Source organism: Populus alba, chromosome 9 (genome assembly GCF_005239225.2).
Source record: "Populus alba chromosome 9, ASM523922v2, whole genome shotgun sequence".
Taxonomy (NCBI): Eukaryota; Viridiplantae; Streptophyta; class Magnoliopsida; order Malpighiales; family Salicaceae; genus Populus; species Populus alba.
The window spans coordinates 1,456,076-1,483,934 of record NC_133292.1 but is presented as its reverse complement, the minus strand read 5'-3'; the positions used below and the strand labels follow the sequence as shown (position 1 = coordinate 1,483,934).

The window sequence follows — 27,859 nt, the reverse complement described above, 5'->3', positions numbered from 1 at the left end:
GGAAAATTCAGTGTTAAGCACTTCAGTTATTCAGCACACTGACAGCTTCTCCCTGTTCACTCCTTCCTTCCTCTCTCTCTCTCTCTCTCTCTCTCTAAACTTCTACAATCCTATTCACATTCAGATCCAGGTATGTCTCTTTTTACATTATTCTCCTCGACTTCATTTTATGTTACTTTCTTCTCTATCCATTGAAGTTTTTATGCTTAGCATGGGCTCTACTTGCTTACTGAGGAGGGAAAGTACAAGAAAATCTCAAGTTGCTAGCTACTTTTCTTTTCGTGGGGGCACTCCAGGCAGTTGTTAGGTTACGTTGAGCTGCAAAGTTTTGGTCTTTTGCATTTTCTTGGCAACAAAACAGAGTACTAGTACTAGGCAGAGCAAGTTTTCTAAGTTTCAGTGAATTCTATTTGATAAGTTACTGAAAAAAGAGTTTGTATAAATGGGCATGCTTAATTTTTTCTCTTTTTGTATGATTTTTTATTGTATCAAAATGATTTCTTTTGTTTAGTTTAGCATTTGGGGTTTTGGTTTCTCTTCATTATTATTTTTTTCATTTTGCTTTCATTTTCTATTCTATGATGTAAGCTCTATAAAAAAGCTGATTCTTTTTAACCATCTGTTTAGTTGCTGAGAAAGAAAGGAAGAAAGAAAAATGAGGAAATGAAAACGAAAATTGAAGATGTTGGTGTCTATTAATGATATTTAGATTTCCATAAAATGAAAAGGCTACTCTGTTTCGTTTTCTTGATTTTTTTTCTCTTTTTGTTTCATTCATTTTTTTAATTTTTTTATAAAGCTAGTTACGAACGTAATGTGATAATGGGATCTTTATACTGTTGAGAAGTGCTGCCTTGCTGTTTATCATTATACGACATTTTATTTAAGGAAAAAAAAAAAGAAACTTACAAGCAATATGGGAATGGGGTTTCTATTTTTGTTTTTGTTTTCCATCAGAAGTACCTTAGAACTCTATTCTTTTCTCACTTGATTGTGGGCCTTTGATTTAACAATTCCAAAATGTTTAAATCTTATTTACTTTTCTTTTCTACAGTGTCACCTATACTTGCCTGTCAATGTTCAGTACATAACCTTAACATGCAGGGATATGAATGCACACTTTTACTAATTGATGTTTGAAACTTTGTATTTCTTGAAGATGGGGAGTTGTCGACGAACTGGAAACTGTGATTAGCAGCACAGATGCTATGATGTTTGTGTGAAAGTGTAGACGTTTTCTACAATTTTGAGTTTGAGAAAAAGTGGGAGTAGGAGATGGAAGAGATACAATCTCAATCGGATAATTACAGATCTTCTTCGTCTTCAGCGAGTAGTCCTGCAAGTAGGGTGCCATCAAGTAACTTCTTCTACTTGCGGAAGCCTGGTTCGCATAGACAACCTATCTCATTTGAGGATTCACCAGAGTGGGATACGGATATTGATGTCAGGTTGGAGGAGGGAGGTGACTCTATCAATGTTGCCACAACACCAGCATCCCCATCTTTGTCGAAGCTTAATAGTGGGTCGTTGCCATCCCCACCATTACCAGAGGGTGCGGTTGTTGCAAGAAAAATTGCAGGGGCTTCTGTTGTTTGGAAAGACTTGACTGTTACAATCAAAGGGAAAAGGAAGTACTCAGACAAGGTTGTCAAGAGCTCAAGTGGTTATGCGTTGCCTGGCACAATGACAGTCATCATGGGTCCTGCAAAATCAGGGAAATCCACATTGCTACGGGCTATTGCAGGTTAGTTAGCATGGATCCTTGAAATCCACATCCAACTTGGAATATTTATCACCGAGTTGGAATATTTGCTTTAAATGGATGCTTGAAACTAAAGAAGTGAATTTCAACACCGCAGGGAGGTTGCATCATTCAGCCAGAATGTATGGTGAAGTTTTTGTGAATGGTGCAAAATCACGCATGTGTTATGGCTCATATGTAAGTTCTATGTATATTCTCTTGCTATTGGATCATTTTTTCTCTCTATCAATTCGATATTTTTCATTGGGTTTCCTCCAACTCTGCTGTCTTGATATTCTTCCTTCTATGATTTATTTTATCTTGGTCTTTAAATATGTAAGATAGAAATATCTTCTGATGCAGTTTTGATATTCTTCCTTATATGATTCATTTCTTCTTGCTTTTTTAATATGTGAGATCAAAACATTCTTGGTCACTCTTCCTTTAGTCTTAGTACATTACTTTGTCTCAAGGAGCTGAGAGCAATATAGTTATATACATGTTTTGGCTTTGCGGTGGTATCCTATTTCTAATCAATGGTCCTGTTAACTTCAAAAGGTTGTGCAAATTGGTAAGGCTGTCTTGTTATTGATGTGATTAGTTTTTGTTATTGATTCTGTAACCTTCAGGGAAATCATCCCCAGAAGTTTTGGCCAATATCCTCTTGGCATCACTAAGCCTCATGATGTACTAAGAACCAATATGGTATACGACCAATGCGGGTTGTGGATTGTCACGTTTTCTTCTTTTCTTTATGAATTATCTGCCCCCCTCTTCTATCTCCATTTCTGTACAGTTTTTAGATCATGGTTTATGGTTGGTATGCTAAATAGGAGCAAGTTATCATGAGGAATGCATTGTCAAGTCTGGATGTTGCATATAATATTACGCGATCTGATTGATTACGTGTCATTTGATAGCTGACACACATACTTTCTGAACTTACATGCTGAAAATCTAGCATCATACAAGGCTATGCAGGTTGAGAAAACTCAAATGCATCTTTATGGCCCTCTTATAGATTTTTATGTCAATAACATTCATCCATGTCGGTGAGTTGTCCAAAGATAAAAAAGGTAAAAAAATGATTAGTCTATACTCTATACTAGTGACCAGGACCCTAATTCCACCCATTGTTTTCTTTGTAATAGGTGGCCACTATTTTGCATTGATATGTTAACATGCATGTGCATAAGGGAGTGTGCTTGTGAGCTCAATAGCGCTAGGATAGTCCTAAACAGACATCTGATGTTCTGTTTTAAGTTAGAATGAGAACCTGGTATGCCACCCTATCGCTGGTCATTTTCACAGTGTTTAGTGTATTGCCTTTTGATCTCTTATCTTAAACAATTGCATTATCAATAAGATCAATCCCACTTCCACTGGACCTTGTTGGTGTTGACTTCAGCTTATATCATGATTTGGAATAGTGCGCGCACGTGTGCACGTCTCGAACCAAGGTTCGATGCTTAAAACTTTCACATTCTTTCATAACTGGAAAAGATGCTTCTCCATCTTGGAAGTATCGAATGATAAATTATAGCTGTTTAATTTTGCCAATTAAGTTCTGTTACTGTTAACAAGGAAATTGTCTTGAGACAGAAAGTTAAAGTTGCACTTCCATGATGGAACTAAATGTTGTTATTTGTAGCAAAGTCAGGGCCTTTGACCTTGAATTATCTTCCAATTTGTAGGGTTTTGTTGAGAGGGAAACTGCTCTGATAGGATCTCTCACTGTCCAAGAATACTTATACTACTCTGCACTGCTTCAACTTCCTGGCTTCTTCTGCCAGAAAAAGAGTGTGGTAGAGGATGCCATTCGTGCCATGTCTTTGAGTGATTATGCAAACAAACTGATTGGAGGACATTGTTATTTTAAGGGCCTTCCGAGTGGCGAGCGAAGGCGTGTTAGCATTGCCCGGGAGCTTGTAATGAGACCACATATCTTATTTATAGATGAACCTCTTTATCATCTTGACAGGTTTATTGCTTTATTCTCCGTCCAATCTCAATTAAGTTTACTCATATCATTTTCTTACATCCATCCTACATGAGTATTGTGCCTGATGGCATGGCTTATTGCACTGTTGATTTGAAGCACTCTATCAAGGGTAGGAACAAGTGGCTTAGGTTTATTTCTTTAGAAGAACATAGATTCGATGTTGCTAAACCACTTTGATTCCATGTGCATGAGGAATGGGCATGAATTATGGATCTTTTCCTACTTTGCATCTTAAAATGTGATGGAAACTCTAAAAAAATCAGGACTTGTGGACCAAAGTACTTGGCATAACTGAGGAAATATGACTGTTGTCAGCAAAGAAAGTTTAACTAACTTTATGTGAACTTTGGTACCAACAAATTATTATTTGTCATTTTTTTATTCAACATTGTTAATGGCCTTACTGTTTTCATATCTCTAAGGGGTCATAGCTCTGCATGCTCATAATAATTTGTCTTTCTTCCTGTAAGTATTGACTATCTAATTTCATGACTTTACCTCAATCAGTGTCTCTGCCCTTCTGATGATGGTTACATTAAAGAAACTTGCTAGCATGGGGTGCACTCTTATCTTTACCATTTACCAGAGTAGCACTGAAGTATTTGGTCTCTTTGATCGGATCTGCCTACTTTCAAATGGAAACACCTTATTTTTTGGAGAAACATTGTCCTGCTTGCAAGTAAGGGATGCTTGGAATTTGATCTTACCTTTTGTTTCAGTTTCTATTAAAGAACATAATTTCAAAATGAGTGAAGCCCATATCATATGACCATTTTATACTTTAGTGTCATATGTATGCAACCGAGGTACCATGTGGTCTTTATTTCGTGCTTCATTTGGTTGTGATAAAATGCGGTATCAAATTAGCATTAGTTATACACAAAACTCCCAAGATATTTTTTTCTGTCTTTTTCTTGGAATTAAAGAGAGCATTATATTTTTATGGATACTAATTGACATATTTATTGTGACGAAGCACTTCTCAAATGCTGGATTTCCTTGCCCAATTATGCAAAGTCCTTCTGATCACTTCTTACGTGCAATAAACACAGATTTTGACAGGATCATTGCAATGTGCAAAAACTGGCAGGTACTTCAGTAATTATTGTTGTTATTATTATTATTATTGATGGCACCATCAAAGACGCATTGGAAACAGTGAGACTGATTTTTTAAGTTTTAACATGTACTCATTTTGACACTTATGTTTAGTACTCATTTTGACATTTACTGCACATGGAATCATTGTCATAGGATGACCATGGAGATTTTTCATCAGTGAACATGGACACTGCTGTTGCCATACGTACCCTAGAAGCAACCTATAAATCATCAGCTAATGCTGCTGCAGTTGAAACCATGATATTGAGACTCACTGAAAGGGTATTGTCATTTATCTTCTCTTATTACACTATGTTTAATGGTTGCCTATATACTCATCTTCCACTGTGCACATAATTATTGATTGTCGTGTAATATTGACAGAAACTTGAATGGATGTTGTTAGCTCATTCTTTTATGGGTTGTGGGTAATGAATGAATCCATCTTTTTGTTTTTGCACCTGGATAGCTATGTCAATGCCATGGAAGGCTGGATGGTGCCCTAGTGTCTATAATTAATTTTTTTGGATTAATCCGGTGATGCTTTGGTTCTTGACTCCTGAATATTGATCAAATGCTGAAGAGGATTGGTGTTGGATGGATTTAAGGTCAAAATTTTATCGATTAATGTTATGAAAGGTTTATTTTTTATGATTTTGTAACATATGACCATATGGGGTATACCACATGTTGAGTGTTTAACTTGACACAAAAACAATCAAGCTTATCCATGTCTCATTTGACAAACTTAGAAAACTTGGAGCAGGAAAAGTTGTGTTCCCTCTTTGGAGAATCACTATTTATCTTGAATATGGTTACAAGCTAAATTTTAGGTCCTTTAAAATAGCTAACCTACCTTATATATACTTTCCTAACAACTAGCCTACAACTAATATATCCTAACAAAGGAAATCATAAAATATTTACAAATGTAGAAGATAATTGTCAAATTTGTCTTTAAATAGACAACTAATTCCTTTGACATCCCTTTAAATTGATGTTGGTAAGTCTATGAGCATCAATTTGCTAACAAGAAAATGATGGCATTGACGAGTCATGGAGAGTAGTAGTGATACATGGGAGTGTAATAACATGACGATCAAAGGCCTCTTGTATGGAGTGAGAGTCAACCTCTAGATGCTTTGTGCATTCATAGTAGATAGGATTGCAAGCAATTTGGATGACATTAGTGCTGTCAATTTGCAAAGGTGTAGCTTGAACCTGGGAAAAGCCAAGCTTTGTGATAAAACCACGAAGTTAAATGATCTCAGAGTAGACAACAAACATGGCATGATACCTAACCTTAGCAGATGACTTGGAGACAGAGTCTTGTTTCTTGCATTTCCAAGAGATAAATGTATCACCTAGAAACATGCACCAGCCGGTAGTAGATTTCCCAGTATTTGGACAACTGGTCCAATCAACATCATTGTAGATGTGGAGATAAAGTGAAGAACCAGTAGGGAAAAAATAAGCCACGAGAACCAGGGTTGATCACTGTTGTTCTATGATAGTCTGAGCGAGAAGATGTTGCTCCTATGAAACAAATCATTGAGGCATGCATCTAAGGAAGGAACAGGTTCTCAATTCATAAGATTAGATCTGGTGCCTTCAAATTCAGATTGTAATTTCATAAGAAATTGGTCCCTTTTAGTAGTTTCATGAACAAATTGAACAGAACAAAGATCGTTCAGATGGTAAAGTATCATAAACTATATTATTATATTCAGCCCAAAGATTCATGAAACTAGAGCAAAATTCAGAGATAAAAAGATTATCCTGTTGAAGACTAGCCAAGTCATGTTCAAGCTAGAACCGACAAGTAGTTTTGTGTTGACTGTAAAGCTTCTTGAGATAATTCCACTATCTCAGCCACAGGTGTGGAGGATCGAAGATTTAAGATGATGTTGGATTTGACAGATCCTAAAATCCATGCCGTGCTTGTGCATCCGTAACCTCCCATTTGGCGTGTTCCCTGTCAATGTTTTTGTCAGGGGCAGGGCTGCTGCCATCATCATAGCCTTATAGATTCTTCCCTTTGACAAATATCATGAAGTGGAATTCCCTTGATGAGTAATTCTTGCCATTAAAATAAACCAAGTTCCAGACTTTTCTGAAGAAATAATGCCGAGATTGTTTGATCTAGAATAATTGAGAATAAAGGACTGTGCTAGGACTAAGATGGACTTGAGGATAAAAGACACAGAAGACATACAAAGACAGAACTAGATTTTTGTTAAAAAAGGCTCTGATACCATGACAAACTTAGAAAACTTTGAGCAGGAAAAGTTGTGCTCCTTCTCTAGAGAATCTCTATTTATCTTGATTACAAATGCAAGCTAAACTTTACCTCTTATAAAATAAATAACCTACAACATACATACTTTCCTAACAATTAGCCTATAGCTAGTATATCCTAACAAGGGAAAGAATAAGATATTTACAAATATAGATTGTAATTGTCAAATCTATCTTTAGATAGACAACTAACTCCTCTGATATCATTATGCCAAGAAGAGGGTAGCTTGCTGTAAATTTAGCCTTATAAGTGCAGCCATGTAGATGTGCTCGTTTACGTGTTAATGCCTTTGGGCATGTGTGTGAGTACATGCATGTGTGCGTGGTCATATCCAGATGCAAATACAAGTTTCCCTTCAAAAACGTTATGCTTTGAAATTAGCTTTTGTGTGCTAAATATTTTTATAATATCAAGATCATTGCACTGCACGCTTTAAACAAGGAGATTTTGGTGCAGTTTTACCTCTACTGTCATGTTGTTAGGATCAATCTGACAGTAGTCAGAAACTTGACTTTCCTAGGAAATTTGATCCTGCATGTACAAGGAAATGTAAGCAAACCAGCTGTAGAAATCTTTATTAGATGGTTTTTCTGATATGGGCCTATGATACCTCAAAGTGTGATTTTGAAGGTATGGCCATTTTAGATTGAAGTAGAAATCGTTGTGCTTAATTAGTATGCTATATCACTTTGCAGGCAACTTAACTGAATTGGATCATGTATCTTTGCATGGTACATACAAATGTCTCTTTGAAAGCGTGTATCTCGTAGTTAAAATAATTTGTCATGTTGCATCCATATTCTGATGAGAATGTAAACTAGTTTTGGAAAAGACAGGTATCCAATGATGGTTCAAAGGGAGATATTCCAAGTCCTAAAGGCTAATCATGATGGTTGATGTCATGAATAATCCGCTCTTCCTCACTCAGCCTTTTCTTTTCTGCTCTCCAGTTTGATAAAGATGTCAGTCTAGTAGTGGGTTTTCATCTCATAATTTTTTATTATAAAAAAAACTTTTAATAATTCTTTTTTTTTCTCCATTCCATAAATTATTCCTTTATTTTGAAGAAAACTTTTAGTCTGAAAAATACCTTCAACATCTGTACTACTCACATTACACTTTCATTGAGTTCCATTTTTTTCATTGAAGCACAAACTCCCCATTTTTGCATTGAAGCATTAGCTATAATGAAATCACTCCTGTTTGCATGGCTCCACAGATGGTTGCTTTTATAGACTAGACAATATATCTCATCATATGTGATTTAACTCTGCAGGAAGGTCCACTTCTTAAAAGCAAGGGAAAAGCTAGCAATGCAACAAGGATTGCAGTTTTGACTTGGAGATCTTTGCTAACTATGTCAAGGGAATGGAAATACTACTGGCTTCGCCTTATTCTGTACATGCTCCTTGCTCTCTGTATTGGTACAGTATTTTCAGGCTTGGGGCATTCTTTGTCTTCAGTTGTGGTGAGTTTCTTAAAACAAACATCATTACTGCATCTGAATCTGCATCCATGAGTACCTAACTAAGAACAGGATAACCACGAGTCTTTTAGAACCTGGTCATGATTGTATTAGACATGATATGAAAGTTTTTGTAATTAGATATGTGATTTGAGTAGAAACAGGTCTAGTTAGACGTGCACATCAAATTGTCTGAGTCATTGTAGCAGCAGCTATTACTGTAACTATTCCTGTAACTAACCCCCAGCATGATGAAGCTTTCTTCTTTTGGGAAAAAAAAAATTCTGCTTGATATTCAGCAGGTGGCTCTCACCACTCCTACTACTACTTAGGCCTCATAGGAAATAGTTCTGATGTATGACTTGTACAGATTTTCCATGAATATCTGATTCTTTGAACTTCGTGATTGGCATGGATCCATGCTGTTATCTATCTTTCATTGTCTGTGCTAACTGTTCATCTCATAGCTTAAGAACAATTTCTGTTACATTGCTGCTTCTTGACCTTGTTTTTCATGGTTATTGTCTTCATTCATGCACATGCACTTTTTCTCTTGGTTTGGTGACGTGCATGGATCAATTTCTTATCTCCTCTCCCATTTTGCAGGCAAGGGTGGCTGCAATATTTGTATTTGTATCATTTACTTCGCTTCTAAGCATTGCAGGTGTACCTGCGCTTTTGAATGAAATCAAGGTATTTTGCTGCTGCTTTTGTTGGCCGTTAATATCTAAAGTTGATCTCATATTATGTGGATTATATAGTTTCCTTTGACATCCCAAACGAAACCTTTGTAATTTCTCATGAAAATCTTAGAACTATTTTGGTAGCTTTCATGGACTTGTAACTGGTCCCTGAATAATGATAAGGGTGTCAAGATGATATACTATGCTAGTTTCTTTATTATTATAATTGGGTGGCATTCCAAATTAGAAAAGACAAAGGGAGCTTCCTTTGTTTTATTTAATTTTTCTTGGTAGGGGTAATTATTTTCGGTTCGGTTTGTTTTTTATCAAAAAAAAAAAACCAAACTAGTTTTTTTTTTTTAAAAAAAAAAACCGGAACCAGTTCAAACCTGCCAGTTTTGGTTCGGTTATTTTAGAACAAAAACCGGTTCAAACCGGTTCGGGCTGGTTTTTTTCTGGTTTGGCTCGGTTTTTTTCTGTTTGGGTTCGGTTTGGTTTCAGCCTTATAAAACTGAAACTGAACCGAACCGGTCTGTTTTTTTTTTTTTTAATTCTAATTGGTTTAATCGGTTTTTTTTCACGGTTTGGTTTTTTTTGTTATTTTTTTTCAGTTTAATCGGTTTTTCAGTTTTTTTACTCACCTTTATTTCCTGGCATGTGTACAAGTCTTCTAGCTCTTCTAGGTTGCAATAAAGCTTTTATATGTTTGCATTGGGAGCTTAAGTGATGCCGGACAAGAAGGAGATGGAGAAAGATGGAGGTATAGATAAGGGAGAAAAGCAGTAGAAAGAGGCTGAAAAAATAACGTCTTGATATCATCCAAAGTTGTCTCAAATAAAACGTTAGGTGCTTTATGTAGAGGCACCAAATGAAATAAAACATTATTTATTAAGTTCGTTGATTATACATCATGTGAACTAGATATGAAATAAATAGCTAAGAAGTTAAAAGTTCTTCAATGTGAGCATAAAAAGTTGATTATGACAAAAGTGTATAATGTAATCGATAAGGTTTTTCTTCTTTTTAGTCATCATTTGCCTGTCTGAGGTTCGTTGTTCTCATATGTGATTTGGTCAACCTGGTTGCCTGTTTTGCAGATATATGCATGTGAAGAATCAAATAGGCATTCAGGAGCACTTGTCTTTTTACTTGGGCAACTTCTCTCCAGCATACCATTCCTCTTTCTCATCTCCATTTCATCAAGTCTTGTCTTGTATTTCCTCATAGGCTTGCAAGACGAATTTAGCTTGTTGATGTACTTTGTTTTGAATTTCTTTGCGTGCCTCCTGGTAAATGAAGGACTAATGCTGGTTATCACTTCCCTTTGGCAACATGTTTTCTGGAGTGTATCAACTCTGGTATCCATACATGTGAGTTCCATTATCGGTGCTTTATGCTAATAACTTTTAATTGCTTAGCTTTTTTCCGAGTTTAATACAACAGCAGATAAATATTTTCATGGCACACACATGCAATTACACACTCCTTTTGGTGCTGGTGTCAACTTGTATCTATCTACCTCTCTCATTTAGCTGGGATATCCTGGATAAGATAGTACAATTGTATTAGAGGACTAATGCTGATTGCAAAAATCAAAATTTCAATTCATCTCAAATGTTTAGTCAGATTGTCATGTATGGTGTTTGATGACCTTTCTAATGCATATATGCAAGTTACTACTCAATTGGACATGAACATTGCAAAGTGATAATTAAGTTGCAGTGATCAATGTTTCAATGATGTACATGCATATTTTATATTGAATAATGAGATGACATTCCTTAATCTGATTGATGGTCTGGATGGCATTCAGGTCGTAATGATGCTTTCTGCTGGGTATTTTAGAATTCGAAGTGTCTTGCCAGGACCAATGTGGACATATCCAGTATCCTATATTGCTTTTCACACTTACTCTATTCAGGCAAGTTTGCATGTAAATGAGTTCAATTGTGTCCATCTGACTAGCCATTGGCTCGATTTTTTATTGCTCAATCAATTCAATACAAAAATCCTGACTATTAGAAACATATTAAAATTTTCCGTTTCCCTATAAATTTTCATTGATTGGAAGCAGTTGCAGCTGTTGGAGTGAGATCATGTTTCTGGAAGTATCTTAGATGTGTCATTGTTTTCGATGTTGCAGGGGCTTTTGGAGAACGAGTACCTGGAAACTTCGTTTGCTGTTGGGGAAGTAAGGAGTATTTCAGGATTGCAGGCCCTACGTAGTGCATACGACATCTCTCCTGACAGTAATTCCAAATGGGAGAATTTGTTGGTGTTGTTTCTCATGGCGATTGGGTATCGCATTCTAGTGTTTGTTGTACTGCATTTTCGTGTAGGGAAAAACGAATCCATACTAAAGTTTTGCCGGTGTAGTCGAGATACAGACAATCCAAGATGAATGGTAATTGTACTGTCAAGTCTTGTGTAACTAACCTTAAATTTCATCTGCCTGTTTCGGTTTAGCATTAGACAGGAAAATATGAATACAATAAAAAAGAGCTTTGGTCAGTGTCTTCATCTGAGTTTCTCAGACCCTTTTGTCAAGATAGTCAGGATTAGCTTTCATACCTAGTTAAGACAATTTATTGTTCTTTTGATTCCGCTACCAAGTGGCTGCTATAAAGGGACAATCAAAATGCTTCCAAACACTTCCAAGGTTGATTGTTCTTGTGGTTTTATAATATGGATACCTTATCCTTGCCAGATTGAAAACTGCTAAAAAACACCGTATATAACCGTAAAACGAAAAAGGAATAGTAGTTTTAGCTGTCATTGCATATGGATTTGTTTGGTTGGTCCATCTTCTCACTAATCTTATTCTTTAGGTCCTTGATGAACTGAGCCATATTTTTCTCTGAGGATCCTCCGGGTGACAACGCATTTTCTAATGTTTTCTTCACCTCCTTGATTTTGGTTCTTAATTCGTCCCCTAATTTTCCACTGAACAAACTGTTGATATTGCTTGAAACTTCCTCTTTAGTGACAAACTTTCTATCACTCAAATTGATCCCTACCTTCCAGTCATCAACCACTAATTTCCTATTAGTGAATTGATCGGTCAGCAAAGGGAGACACAGTAATGGAACTTGACACCATATACTTTCTAGTATGGAATTCCATCCACAATGTGTTAAAAACCCTCCGATCGCATGGTGGAACAACACTTCTCTTTGACAGCACCAAGGTATGATCATAGCACGGTCAGCAACCTCTTCCTCAAATCCATCAGGCAGGGGATGAGCATCATCAGAGCTCACAATATCAGCTCGAAGCACCCAAACAAAACTCACTTTGCTAAGGGAAAGCCCATTTGCAATCTGTGCAAGGTCCTTTTTTGTAACATGTGCGTAGCTACCAAATGAAACATACAAGACTGAGCCACGAGGCTTTTCGTCAAGCCACTGGGTGCAATCGGACTCGGACCACAGGCTAGTGGCCACAAAGCTCTTGGTGAAGCTACTAGGGAAAAGGGGTCCAATTGCATAGTATGGCATTTTGGCTTGTAGAGCTGACAAAGTCTCGACCTCAAGTTCCTGCACCGAATTGCATACAACAAAATCTGCACTTCTAGTGTCCTTGAAGGCATTGAAAATGATTTGATGGCAAACTGAAGTTGTCTCTGCCTCTTGAAGATATGATGTCATGTCCTTCGGTTCCATTGCCTTAACTCCTGGTATGTAATCTATGATGTCCTCCCGGCAATCTAATCACAAAATTTACCAAAACCTGATGATCATAGCCTATCTAGTAAGAAACTAGCTAGTACTTGAAACAATAATATTGTCTGATTGACATGAATAAACATGGACATAAACAAGTTACCTTGACAACCAAAATGACCATTTATCCTTAGAAGATCCATATGGTAATACAAGGAAAACACCAAAGCTGGTTCTGTCCAAAAGGAAACGTAGAGCAAACCAAACTTCTTTGCAATCTTCGAGGGCCATACAAAAAATGTGTCAGCAATCAAACATCGAACACTGTCATCAGACTTTACAATCTGGCCGACCACCTCATCCACATGGGCCGAGAAAACATGCAATAGGGCTGCCATATACTGGTCATGGTTCAACGACCGGTCGAACCCAACAGGAAGCCCGTCGGATATAGTTGCGTACCGAATATCAAGCCCTGATTCTCGGACCTTGGTGAAGATGTCGGGTTCGCTATTGGGCTGAGCCTTGGAGATTTGGTGATGGAAGGCGTGGGTGTTGATGAAGGTGATGGTGAAACCTTGAGATGCAAGCTTGATGGCAAGGTGAACTGATGGGATGACATGGCCTTGAAGAGGGTAGGATACGAGGATGGCATGGGGTTTCTTGGATGTCTGATCTACCATATTCCTATGAGGCTGTAATTTGTGGCAACGATAAGGGAAAGAGAGAGAGGTTTGTTACAAGAAGGAGAGCTAGAGATTATAATGGCGTATCTTTAGTTTTGAGGTTATATATATAGAGTCTAGAATCACTGACTTCGCCTCATTTACGGACGTTGCTAAAAATGGTTGATCGATATGCTCTTCTAAAAGTAGAAAGCTGAATTTTGGAGTGGAGGGGGCAATGTCAAAATCATCTTTGGCTTCAAGCATGCATGTTCACTAATTAACTAGACGCATTTAAAAGGTCAACATAGTTTTGCCGTATTTAGTAAATTGAAGTGTATATATACGCTTCTTTATGGAGTCGACATGCATGAATTTACAGCACAGATTCTTTCCTTCCAATTAAAATATTTTTTTCGTTTTTTTGGCAGAAATCTGCAATTTTGCAAGTAATACAAATCAAAGAGGAGAAGAGAATAAAAGAAGAAGAGAAGAGAAGGAGAAGAGGTAACCAAAGAAAAAGGAGGACAAATGTGATATCAAGCAAATCCTAATGAAAACATTACTAATAAATATTAGGGTAACGAATTACTAAAAATAAGACAAAGTTTAAAATATAATAGTTAAATAAAAATCAAATAAAATGAACTCAAATGCGTCCAACCTATCAATTAAAGATTAAATTATTTTTTTAATTTCCGAACATTTATACATATAATCTATGTATATTTGGGGAATCGCAACTAAGACTTTTGATATTTGGGTGTTGTCTTGTCTAAGCGACATAGAGGTTGATGACACGATTAATACAAGGAAGGAGAAAATTTATGGGCTTATTTTGGATTAATCATGGCCATTCATGGAAATTATTGAAGGATTGCATTAATTGTTTTTGTTTATCAAAAAAGAAAGAGGTATCTTAAGGTATTGTCTAATGAGGAAATTTTTTTAGAGTGATCTATAAACTATAAATAAATAATTAAGAGTAAAGTAAAATTATTTTTGTGATTTTATCTAATAATTTAAACTTTAGATTAAGATGGTTCTTTAATATAGTATCAAAGATTTGATGGCTATTTTTCATTCTAATTAATAAAAATTAAGCATAAGATAATATGAATTTATAAGTTTCAAACTCAAAAGGCCATTACTTTAAAGGGTGTGTGTTATAGATTAAAATATAAAACTATTACTGAGACCTCACCTAATAGCTTAAGTTTAGAGTTGAGATGTTTTTTTTTTCTTACATGATATCATAGCCTTGATAACTAAGCAATCACAATTTTAAATTTGTTCAAATCTTACCATCTCTATTCTAATTAATAAAATTAAGCACAAGATAATTTGAAGCATGTGCAAGTTTCAAGTTTAAATTTTTTTACTTTATTATAAAATTATTATTAAGACCTTATCTGATAGTTTAAATTTTAGATTGAGATAATTTTTTTTATTATACTTGATAGATCTAAATATATTTCTAAAATAATTTGCATTTAGATTTGATGTAGAAAAATAAATATATCAAAATATATCTTCTGTCATTGATGAGAAATACTCATGGAATTTAATTGTGTATTTTTATAGATAAAAAATTGTTTTTTAGTGTGTAAACCTAGGGATTAAAAACTTGTATGTATATAACAAGAGTCCTATTAAACTCCTATTGATGTAACTTTGATGCCATTAATTTAAAAAATATTAATACAGGAGTTAATTTATTGGATTAAATTAAAGTTCATAGAAAAAATGAATCTCACATTAATAGTGATTAGTAAAACATAACTTTAACATTTTTGATATGGTATTAAAGTTTTGACCAAATAATCACGAGTTCAAATATTGTTATCATCATTCGTAAATGGTATTTGTTTCCATAGTAGGAATATCTATAAGTTTTTTTGGTTTACTTTAAGAGATGAGAACAATACACTTGAATTATTTGAAAATAAGAGCCTTTTTTGGAAAAAAAAAAAAAAAAAGCTAAATAGTAATTATACTATTAATTATAATAGTATAATTACTATTTTACCCTTTGCTTATTTTATCTTTTTCCTTTGCTTCGGGAGTAAGATGGTCTTTTACCATGAAATAAATATTTTTTGAGGATTGTGTAGGGTAATTTTAGTAATTGTGTTTTTTAATGCACAGAAAAATTACTAATGTAACCCTTGAATAAAATAATCAAATACATTTTGCATAAGGGTATTTTTGTTTTCTATATTTGATAGAACAATATAATTACTACATTACCTTTACCATTTGAATCTTTTAGCCTTTGCTTTAGGGACTTAGTTGTAACTTCATCATGGTTTACTTGTTATTATTATTTAATCATAAAAGCATTTTTAGTTTTGTATAAAAAAATAAAAAAGTTGTTGACGCGTGCCTAGCACATGTTAGCCACCTTCTAGTAGCCCGTGTGACTGGCTCTGATGACTGTAATTGTGATCCTGTGACATTATTTCATTCATCTCGGCATCCTTTTTCTCTCTGAGTGGCATGTATATTGTGGTTCAGTGTGGTTTGGCCCGAAATTGCTTTTTTTCTTTCTTTCTTTTCCTTCTCTTTCATCCTTGGATTGCATATTGACCACACAAAAAATTATTCCAACCCTTCAATTTATTTTTTCTTTTGACTCAATCCCTCTTATCTTATTTGTAATTGTTTTATTTACATTGATTATTTCTAATTGAATTTTATTTTCGATTTCATCCTTGATCATTTGACTTTTTTGATTTGTTTTTAAATTTGATATTTATTTTTTTAATTGTTATTTGTTTGGTTTTGAATCATTTTCTTAATTGATTTGTTTTTTTCTTAAATTCCACCCCAAGGCATTTATTTTCATTTAATTTTTATGTCAAATTTGGTCCTAATTATTTTAATTTCTATTTTTTTAATCATTTTCTTAATGATTTTTTTTTTTACATTTCTATCCCTAAACATTTAATTTCATTTTATTTTTCCTGAAATATTTAATTTTATTTAATTTTTATGTTGAATTTAGTCATAATTCTTTTAATTGCTATTTGTTTTGTTTTGCATTGTTTTTTAATTAATTGTTTTTTTCAATTTCATTTCTCAATAATTGTTTGATTAAAAATTTTGCTTCTTTGTTTTTTGGGTTTTCTTTTAATAAGGTCACCTCGGCTTCATAACTAGGGTAATTTTACTCATGATTTTTTTTAATTTTTAAAATTAGACTCTTATTTTTTTAATCGATATTTATTTTATTTGTGATTATAATTGCATCCTCTAGGATTTTTTCCTATTAAATTTTATTCTTATTATTTTTGTTGCTTTAGCAAGTTTTTTTTATTAATATTCTTCTACTAATCTCATGAGAATTATGCTTCTTGATTAAATCTAGGTATAAATAATTCACAGGATACAACTTTTAAAGATTAAATTAGATTTGAGAGGTTTGCCCTATTTTTTTCTTTTTCTAAATTGATGTTGTCTTTTTTGTTATTCTTTTTTAAAAAAACTTTTGTTTTCCTTTTTTTTTTGTTTGATTCTATTGGGTTAACACTCATCAAATTTTTTCTTCCTTTTCACTAATACAATTTTCAATCTATAAATAATCTACCATATTAAAAATAATTTTAAATTTCACCTTCTATGATTTTTTTAATCATTCAAGTTTGGTCCTAATTCTTTTAATTACAATTTTTTTTTTTTGTGATATTTTTTGTAGATTTCATTCTCATTAGGTTTTTCCTTTGTAAGATTTTAGCCCTATTATTTTTTTTTTTGTTTCTTTTATTTTGCAAGTTTTTTAATTAATAGTGTTTCAATTATTCCTCCCTTCAAAATTAAATTAAATGATATTTAAACTTTTTTATTGAACTCATACTCATTATTTAACAAGGTGTAAGTTTTTTTAGATTAGATTAAGTTTAGGAGGTTTGGCTAGGTTTGCTTGATTCCCTCCCTCTTTTTTATGCTGATGTTTTCTCTTTTTTTTTTTTGAACTTTGATTCTTTTTTATTTGTTTTTCTTCAGATAAGTTAGCATTGAGTTGTTCGATAATCTAAATAGACTTGAGTATGTTTTTTTGTTGTTGTTTCTTTCCTGTATATTTAAATTCTCAATTTAACAAATGACTTGGGAGTTGGATTTTTTAACCTATCACTTATTTGTCCCGTGACAATGCTCAAGCAACATATCTAGTCATATACTAAAAGGGCCTTGGCATTTCATTGTAGTAATGAATGGTGAAATGTTGTGGCTTTTTTTGATTTGATTATTAAAATTTATTATTTTTCAATTGTATCCTTTAATTTCCAATTTAGTAACCAACTTGTCAAAATTATTTAATGAAAGAAATATTAAATGATAGTATCACAATGTGAAACATGAAGAAATATTATGACCCATCTAAACTTTATGGGAAAAAATCATTTCCATCCTCCAACTTTTATTTTTTAACTTTAACAGTCCCTATATTTTTTCAAAATTTGATTTTGGTCCAAAATTGATTTTTTTTTCTTCCAATCAATGAGTTAGAGAGAGAAGAGAAAAATTTTCCAGAATCCAATGAAGAGAAATAAAACCAAGTATCCACATGGATGTCAACCACTAAAAAAATTAATTTTGATGTTTATATGTTACATTCTACAAGAAAATTTTGATAATAATTTTTTTAAGTTTCAATATTTTCTAAAATAACAGATCAAGGGTGATAAAAAAAATCTTTGCTAGTTTAATTTTGTATTTTCAAATTATTTTTGGATTTCTTTGCATTGATATGTTTATTTTTTGATGTTTTAGAAATGTTATTTTAAGGTTTTACATGAAAATATAATGAAAAATAAGTTTTTAACAAGAAAAAAATTCTATAATAATTTTCCAGCTACCATCGGTTAGCCGAGTATAGGTTTACAGCATACCATCGTCTGCCACTTTTGTTTTTAAAAAGACAAATATTGTTTGAAGAAAAAATTGCTTAAAGTTTCTTCTTCTTTCCCAGACAGGTTTGAATTCTACTATTCATGTTTGTCTAATTTTTGTTTCTTTTTATTCTTTTTTTTTGAAACTTCATTCATTTATTTATTTGAAAACTTTATTCGTTTTTTTAATCCTTCAATGTTCATCCTCCTGTATAATCAAATTGGTTTAAAACCAATCAAATCACTTACTTACGTTATAATAATTTTTATATTATTTAATTTTATATTTAAACTAGATAAAAAATCAGATCAGAAAATTTTAAAAGTAATATAATAAAAATATTAAATAATTATTTATAACCTGAATATTTTTTATTATATTAAAAAAAATTATTCTGATACGTAATATGTAATGCGGACGGGCTCATAAACTAGTTCAACACAGGAAAAAGACAGACGGACTATAAGTTATAAATGGATTTAAGAACACAGGGATTGGCTAATTACTATATTAAACTACAGGGACTATGTAAGTTCTTCTCATAAAGTATAGGGAATAAATTATAATTTACTGGCGAAAACGACTTTATTAACAACCAGCCTGGGAGAACACAGTGGCAGCTGATGTGGGATCCTATCATTGACTGAAACACGTATTGGTGGGGCCCCACCAATTGAGTCACCGATCCGGCCACCTAACCGAACGAGTCCCCCCAACCGAACGAGCCCCCCCCGACGGCTCTGACAGCGTCAACCCCATCCTTTGCTTTCCTCCGTTTATCCTTTGTCTTTTCGAGAGAGAGAAAAAAAGACACCGTTGCTTTTCTCCGTTTCCTTTCTCAATCAAAACGAATCCTTTGTTTTAGATTCCAGCTTGACAGCGGAGTCGCCATGGCCGCTGTCTCGTTTTCGCAGTTGCTTAACGGCGAGAGAGCGGTGGTTACGCTTTTTATTGTCATCGTCCTCTTCTCTCTCCCTCTTTCTCTTCTCTTACACGGCGTCGCTCTCTCTCTCCTCGCTATATTTGCTCTCTCCGTCGAGGTCCGTGTCGAGACTTCCACTTCCTTGTCTCAATTCAAAACCAGGTACTTCTTACCTTTAGGGTTTCCTGCTTCATTTTATCGGCGATCATGAAATTGAATTTAAATTTGTGATTTCTGAAACCTTCTGCTTTGTAATTGACCTTATCGATTAAGCTAGGGTTTAATTTATGATATTTACATTTGAATTCAGGGCAGGTGCTTCGTCAGGGATACTATTAGGTGCAGTTACATTACCAACTTTTATGCTCTCAAAATTGATACAGCAATCAAGAGCCTTCTCGTTGCATCAAGTTCATCATGGAGGTACTAACAATTGCTAATGAAATTATAGAGAGAAGTAATTGATATTTCCCCCCTGTATTTGTAGTGAAAAGTCAATTTCCCCTCCGTGTTTCATATGTGGGCTAAATCAGGCCAACTGATAATGATTGCCAGTCTCCACCAGTTTTATATGCTTCACTTGAAGTCACTTTTCCCTTGTTTTTGTAGAAAAATAGTTAATTTTTTCACTCATGTGATGTGTAAAATGGATGGAAATCAGAGGCAGTTATTGATTGGCCTTGTTTGGCTCGCATTTTTTCAGTTATGGGGGAATTTACTTTTGCTACAAATGCAGAGGAGAAATTAGGAGTTCTCTTTCTCTCACTCATGCACGCATATATATGGAGTATATTTTATGATATCGATCTATGATATAAATGTTTGGTCATGTGTTGTATTCGACTCATTATGCAGAACTTAATTACCTGGCGTTGCAATACTGGGCTGCATTTGGTAGCTGCTTCACTGTGCTTATGGTGCTCTGCTTATTTACATTGGACAATACACGAAGCCATTCATGTGAGGCATGGAATTCTAAGTTTGGCTTAGTATGTTTTGTGATTGGTGCAGCCCTATTATTTTTGTATAGTACTATTGGTAAGTATGTAATTAGTTTGTCGTTTGACTAATAAATATTTGCATGCCTGGAACTTTTATAAACCTCTACTGTTTTTGTTTATTTTATTTTCAGGTGTGCATGCAATATGGAAACTATTGTGGGTGTTTTTTCATGGATTCGCAGCAGTTAAGTTGGTGCAGCATCTACTTAATGCTTTTCCTTCATGCGTTTCCTTTGGTATGTTTACTGCTTGCTGTTGGCTTATCTTGTTGATAACGAGTGTGGAATGCTAATATAATTTTGTGTTGCTTTATCAGTTTTGGTAACCACAAAGGTCTTGTATAATTTACAATTGCATTGCTTTATGTTTCTTTCAGAATTTGGTAGGAGGCATATTAATCCCTTGTACTGATAAACCTATGGCTTACTGGAAAAAATTAGTGAGAAGCATGATATCATACTTCTCCATGTGGGTTTAGTTTCATGTTTCTGCAATTGTTTCTATAAGCTTAGCGATTTGCTTGTACAATGGAACTTTTATAGCATATTTGTACATTCCATGAGATTTTTATTGTTGCTTAGTTTGATTTGAGACTTATGCACAGCGTGGTGTCATCAATGTGTCCATGAATACCATGCCTATTTATCATAGTGGCTATCATTGTCAGAATCCAAAAATACACATTTCTAAGCCACTGTAAATCTCCAGTTGTTGCTGGAATTCCATTGGACAAATGTCCTTCACTTATCCCTGACTAGATGAAACTGCATTGTTGTATAAGGAACTCACATTTCCTTTTTATATTTATATTTGATGTTGTACTTGCATTAAGAATGTCTGGTTCTTTTGTTGGCAATCATGTCTTTCTAGGGGAAGCACTTCTGGTGACTGTGGGTCTTGTACTCTACTTTGGTGACATGTTAGCCAATACCATTGAAAAGGCTAGTGCTCTTCTGTACAAAACAGTCTACTCTTCCCTCTGGATTAAGCCCAGAGTTTTTACTTTATAATGGTAATGGGTATTGTTTGAACAGCTTTATGGATACATGACTTCATCAGAATTAGTCTTTATGCAATATGGATTTAGGAGAAGTGAGATTGGCATTATCATTCAGGTTTGATTTGTTACTGGTGGAGTTATCCATAAAGATAATCATCCTTAATTGAGGAATTGATTGTGAATTTTGTGTTTTTTCTTTTATCTTCTTACCAGGGTCTACTTCTCGGCCTTCTCCTCTACCTAGTTGTCTTGAAATATTTGCTCCATGGATGGGATGGCTTTTCAAGATCAACCTACTCTGGAGCAAGGATATGTAGTGAGAAAGGGAAATCTCTTATATTCTTCGCTTCCCTTGGTTTTTTGATTGTTGTGATCATCCCTTCATGGATGCAGTTTGTACAGGATTTTGACATGCATCCACTGTTGTGGTATTATTACTTGCCTCAACACTTACTTACGTATAAAATTTTGTAGCTGATTGAATTTTCTTCTCAATCTGATTTCATTTGAAGATAAAATATTTTATCTTGATGAAATTGGCTTAATAATGAACTGGTAGATGATTGGCATGTTATCTCAGTGATATATATAGTTCATGGTTTTGTGGGTTGCATGTGTTGAATGTTATTTTGATATCAAAATGTTTGGGTGCAAGCCCCACCCCCCCCCCCCCCTTCCTGATAGGTTAGGCTGTGTTGCTAGGGTTTGAAACTAGGACATCTCAGTAGTGCAATTGGTGTCTCTCACCCTGTTAGGGTGAACCATGGAGGTTATTTTGCACTGCAGTGATGCTTGAAACAATTGTGGCTAGGAAATAGGAATCGCAGTCTCGGTTCTTATATTTGCAATCCATTATATCCATATAATTCTTCTGAATATATTCTCATCATGTGTTTTTTAACAGGGTGGTTAGATTTGTTTTTAGGGAACCAGTTAAAAGACTATCACTCTGTCTCTATTGGGTGTGTGTGATATATCTTTCTGTTCTGCGATTCTATAACATATCCAAGAATAGTAAGATTGAGAGGATTCTTCTTCGAAAGTACTACCATCTAATGGCTGTTTTAATGTTTCTGCCTGCTGTTATCTTACAGGTAATTTGGGGATAAAAGATTGATCATCATTTTGGTTGTTTTGGTGGTCGTCATTTCTATTGTTGATTTCTTGGATGCACTGCTGATGTAAGTTTTTTTTCAGCCTAAGTTTCTTGATCTGGCATTTGGTGCAGCCTTGGCCGTTTTCTTGACTTTGGAAATTATTCGAGTAAGTTGATCGAATGTGTAGGTTGTATTGTATTGACATTTTCATTCTTATACACAGCTTGGATGATTACAAATTTGATCAATTTGTTGAAATAGAAAAGAGGAGCTGAGAATTTCTTAAAAATTGCAGTGGCATTTACTTCACTGTAGAACTTTTTAGGTTAATAATGTCTTCTCTTATTTAGCATTAAATTTTGTAGTTTCCTTTTTTCAAATTATCATAATAATCTGTGCAAATCCACCTCTATATTGTCCCATGAATTCTACCATATGCTAACCTTCATTTGTATTTTGACTTGGCTATGCTTTCCAGTCATGTCGACAACTGCACTTGCTAAGTCTTTTTTAGTCTAGATGACAGCATGTCTCTCTAATTGCAATTCCAGCATCATGCATTAGATATGTTACCTGAAATCTGTTGGTTAATCTGATCCTGGTTTCAAGACACTAGAATTTATATTTTTGGTGTACTTTGAGTTTCAAGAAAATTATTAGTTACACCAGGAGTTCTACTCTCTCTTACATGGAGGTGGGACCCCTGGAATAATTTTTATGGTGGGTCATATGTGTATGTGAGAGAAAGATTACAACTCCAGGAGTTCTGAATAATTCCCGAGTTTCATTATGTTCCCGTAAATTATTTATCTTTGCCATGTATTTTTGTGGTCAGGTTTGGAGAATTTGGCCTTTGGGACAGCTTGTGCATGAATTTATGAATGCTTTCACAGACCATCGTGACTCTGACCTCCTCATTGTCAGGCATGACTAGTTATTTCCCTCATACTTTATCTTTGTAATGCAAATGTTTAATGCAGATGAGTAATTTGTCCTCTCTCTCTTTTTTTCTCTTTTTTTCTATTCTTTAGCCACTTTTCACTCTTACTGGGATGTGCACTTCCTATCTGGATGTCTTCTGGATACAATGATCGACCCCTTGCTCCTTTTGCTGGAATTTTGAGCCTCGGAATTGGTGATACAATGGTGAGTGTGCTAATTTCCATGTTTCTTACTGGTAAGAATTTGGTTTACAATTTTTCTTTTTTTGCCTCATGTTTCTACTCAATTTGGATCTCTATAAGTGATCATTTGACACATCCAACTGATAAGTTACAAGCATGCATTTGCCTTCTATAAAACTGAGTTGGTTAATAAACAGGACAACAATTGCAACTTTTAAATAAGCTTCATGAGGGGGTATGAAGTAATGAAATGCAACAATTATTCCTCGTGGTTGCAAGCTGGAGAGGTTTGTGATGTATGTTTCAGTACCCTTTCTTGGAAATTTTGATAAAAACTCTACGGCCTTAAGCAGTTTCTCGTTCCTATTGAACTTGGTTTACTATTTTCAACCTTTCCCATCCAAGCTGATCCTTCTAAGCAATTTGAAAGCAAATCAGATGTCATTTTGAACAAAAGGTGGATTTCCTTTGTGAAACTTTCTGCCCTGAAAGAAGGAAAAATAGATGAATGGTTCGTTTTTAGGTTCTGGTTGCGAGTGATATTATTCATATATAATAGCTGGACAATAAAAGATTATTCACATGGCAGGATACGAGTGACCCTTTGGTCACTGAGATAGGGCTGTATATCATATAAATATCTGATTCAATGAACTCACACAATATTTGTAGAACCTTTTACCAGTGAAATTCTAGTATAATTGTAGATCTGGTGGATGAATATGGAGTATGAGAATTTTTGGTAATAGCATATGTAGGCCCTTGTTTGTGTCTGCCATTAGATTATTCATGTTTATTGTTCACCAATAGCCCTGCTTCATTGAAAACTAATAAGATGGCTTTGCTTTAATATTCAGGCTTCAATGGTTGGCCACAAATATGGTGTCCTCAGGTGGAGCAAAACTGGGAGTAAGTTCTCTTTAGAATGATTAATTCTTGGTCTATTAGTGTTTTTGATAAATTTCTGATATTATGCGTGGAACTCTTTTACTTGCTAGAGAAAACCATTGAAGGCACTGCAGCTGGAATAACATCAGTCCTTGCTGCTTGCTCAGTATTGTTTCCGCATTTAGCATCCACTGGATATTTTCTTACTGAGGTCTCTCTCTCTCTCTCACACACACACACACACACACACCAAATTTTATAAAATACTCTTACTTTTCATACTTTCTGCTGGAATGGATTTGCTTCATCTGGACAGGGTAAATCAGCTCATTATTCTTGCATATATTTCATGCGTGCACAGACATGCTTCCATTTCACAAAAAAAAAAAAAAAAAAAAACCTGTTTTATGTTAAATCGAATCTGTTTTGGACAGTTTAACTGGCTAAATAGTTTATTTTTCTATTATGGATGTAGAGTTTGACTAAATCAGTTCAATATATCTTCTGTATAAGTTTTTTAATTGGCCTAAAAAATTTGTGCCAGTGTCTCATATATGAATGCATGTTTTGTGACTCAGATTTCTCATGCTAATCCCATTTTAATTTCATCTCTGTTTTCTAATACTGCTTTTGCTCTAGATGCTTGTTGCATGCATCATATCCCCCTAATCTTAACATAATTTCCCTCACGAAACAGCTCAACAAGCCCCGCCTCCCTCCCTGCTCAAAAAATGAATAAATAAATAAATAAAGGGGGGGGGGGGGGTTATCATGGGGCTCATTAATCTAGACATTATTTTCCCATTTGAGCTATTGGTCTCCTTGTTAATGTTTCCTGTACTACTTTGTGCAGCATTGGATCTCTCTTCTCCTAGCTGTAACAGTGAGTGGCTTGTTGGAGGCCTACACGGCACAACTTGATAACGCATTCATACCACTTGTTTTCTACAGCCTTCTATGTTTGTAAATGCAGCTCCTACCTCAAAGAAAAGAAGAAAAGAAAAAAGAAAAAGAAAAGAAAAGAAAAGAAAGAAAGAATAGCCAATAAGAAATTCACCTGGAAGTTGCATTATATCTGATTGTTTCCTATCCGCTAACACCATTTTGTAGGCACACCTTACCCAATTCTTAGAGAATACAAACATCTTGTTGTATAGCATATTCATTTATAGTTTAGATTGTATCTGGATTAGGCCTAGGATTACCAGAGTCCATGTTCAATGCTGTAAATACTGGTACTTTGGTTATTCATTGTACCACAAATACATGATCAGAGCAGATAATTTTCGGTACATGTTTTATTTATTGTATCGTGTTGTATTAATGTAAAAGCTTAATACAAGGTTTTATTTTGGTTAAGTTGTATGTGGGTCATGTTCCTTTCCAGTGTTGGTATGGAACCAAAGCGTGCTACATGGTATTTCACTAGTATTCTTTTCGTAATGATCATTGTAGAAAGAGGTATTGCAACTCACCCCATTTGACAGCACTTTCAGCGGGGATGGTGGCACAGAACATGACAGAGATCTATCTAATCAAATCATTCTATGGAGCATCATGTCTAATTGTAACGAACTATTTTTTCAAGCCTAAAATAACGGTAATTATTTTTTTTGTACTGGATACATTGTGTCAATAATTGGTGAACCTATTTTCTTATATTATTAAGATACAATTCATATATCAACAATAATCAACATTTCATTTAAATATGAATATTACATAAACACATAATATTATGTTTGCATGATTAGAAGTTTACATTAAAGATATGCATACATTGACATGAGTTTGCATTTTTATCGTACTAATAGTAATCACGAATTTAAACAAAAAGGATTTAATAATAGTTATACATTCAATACATTGATTCATATAAAATACATCGTGATTTATAATGCAACTACATAATTCCTTGCGAAAATAGATTCCCGTGTACTGGGTTTCTCATGCACCTCATTGGTGTGATGTCCCTGTTGCAATACAAAACATTTATAAGAATGCAATTACTTAATAATAAACGATTTGGTAGTTTAATAAAACATTAACATTATCCCATGTTTGAAGCGTGACGTTTGTCATTCCTTCATGTACCTGGTATAAACAACTTGTAATACATGTAGATGCATCAAGTCTTGCAATCGGCCATAATCTTAAATCCTGCTATTCTTTTAAGGCATCATATGTCGAGGTTAACCATTCACTCACCCCGGCCATCCACTTCGGATGCCATCAGCTAAAGCTAATCAACAATTTATCCCGGTCATTCATTCAGATATCATTAGCCAAAGCTAATCATTCATTTGTCCTGATCATCCATTCGGATGCCATTAGCCAAAGCTAATTAATCGTTTGTCCCCGTCATCCATTCGGATGCCTTAGCCGAAGCTAATCATTCCTTTGTCCTGATCATCCCTTTGGATTCCAATAGCCAAAGCTAATTATTCATTTGTCTCGGTTATCCATTCGAATGCTATTAGCCGAAGCTAATAAATTATTTGTCAACATTTAAGCATTTGGCAATATGATATCTATACTAACACAATACGGTAACATTCATGATAAAGTATTTCATTATTCAACGTTATGAAAAAGGAAGGTGAAAGTCACCTACCTGCTCCACTAGTGGGTTGTTCTTATCTTGACGATGATCCAATCCTGACCACACCACCTAAGACTACTAGGGTCACAAATCAGTACATTTGTATCTTTGAATCACATTCATCACTATACTTATTTCAAGAGTTCATATGTTCACATTCAAGTGTTCCACATTTTACACCATCATACTAAGAAATTATTACTAGCATTTAAGTCATTTCTACCCGGGAGGCCTATTATAGAAATCAACAGCGAAAATTTGTTCGCTGCAAGCTGTGTAATTCAGCAGCGAAAACTGTTTCTCTACTAACGCCACAATTTTGGCACTGAATGCTACTTCGTTGCAGCCAATACGTTTTGCTGCAATGAATGCTACTTCGCTGCAAACAACTCTCAACTTCGGTAGAGAATCACAGATTCGTTGCAAGGCACACATTTCAACAACGAATGCTAATTCACTGCAGACAACTCGACTTAGACAACGGATCAAAAATTCACTGCAAAACACACAATTCAGTTGTGGCAGCGAATCACAAATTTGTTGCAGATAACTCAACTTCGGCAGTGAATCATAAATTTGCTGCAGAACACGCACTTCGACAACGAATGCTAATTTGATGTATACAACTCAATTTCGGCAACAAATCACAAATTCGCTACAAAACACACACTTCGATAGCTAATGCTAATTCACTGTAGATGACTCAGTTTCAGT

General features: G+C 34.5%; 3 protein-coding genes across 3 annotated transcripts; 2 read left to right on the top strand and 1 right to left on the bottom strand.

The window, feature by feature from the left end:
• Positions 1-11,811, top strand: LOC118034788 (ABC transporter G family member 3). The gene is made up of 12 exons (XM_035040194.2): positions 1-130; positions 1,160-1,744; positions 1,860-1,939; positions 3,436-3,722; positions 4,251-4,422; positions 4,720-4,833; positions 4,998-5,126; positions 8,420-8,611; positions 9,215-9,301; positions 10,389-10,661; positions 11,105-11,212; positions 11,435-11,811. The coding sequence occupies exons 2-12, from the start codon at positions 1,276-1,278 to the stop codon at positions 11,690-11,692; spliced, it is 2,169 nt and encodes a 722-aa protein (XP_034896085.1). The 5' UTR covers positions 1-130; positions 1,160-1,275; the 3' UTR covers positions 11,693-11,811.
• A 133-nt stretch (positions 11,812-11,944) lies between these two features.
• LOC118034790 (UDP-glycosyltransferase 86A2) lies at positions 11,945-13,676 on the bottom strand. Its single transcript, XM_035040196.2, has 2 exons — positions 13,117-13,676; positions 11,945-12,997 (listed from the first exon to the last, which is right to left on the bottom strand). Exons 1-2 carry the CDS (start codon positions 13,634-13,636, stop codon positions 12,057-12,059), a joined length of 1,461 nt encoding a protein of 486 aa, XP_034896087.1. The 5' UTR covers positions 13,637-13,676; the 3' UTR covers positions 11,945-12,056.
• A 5,506-nt stretch (positions 13,677-19,182) lies between these two features.
• LOC118034789 (dolichol kinase EVAN) lies at positions 19,183-25,902 on the top strand. Its single transcript, XM_035040195.2, has 14 exons — positions 19,183-19,595; positions 19,744-19,856; positions 20,289-20,471; positions 20,566-20,670; positions 21,305-21,375; positions 21,469-21,549; positions 21,648-21,862; positions 22,339-22,528; positions 22,632-22,697; positions 23,367-23,455; positions 23,563-23,677; positions 24,513-24,564; positions 24,654-24,754; positions 25,397-25,902. The coding sequence occupies exons 1-14, from the start codon at positions 19,402-19,404 to the stop codon at positions 25,508-25,510; spliced, it is 1,689 nt and encodes a 562-aa protein (XP_034896086.1). The 5' UTR covers positions 19,183-19,401; the 3' UTR covers positions 25,511-25,902.
• Positions 25,903-27,859: the final 1,957 nt, after the last annotated feature.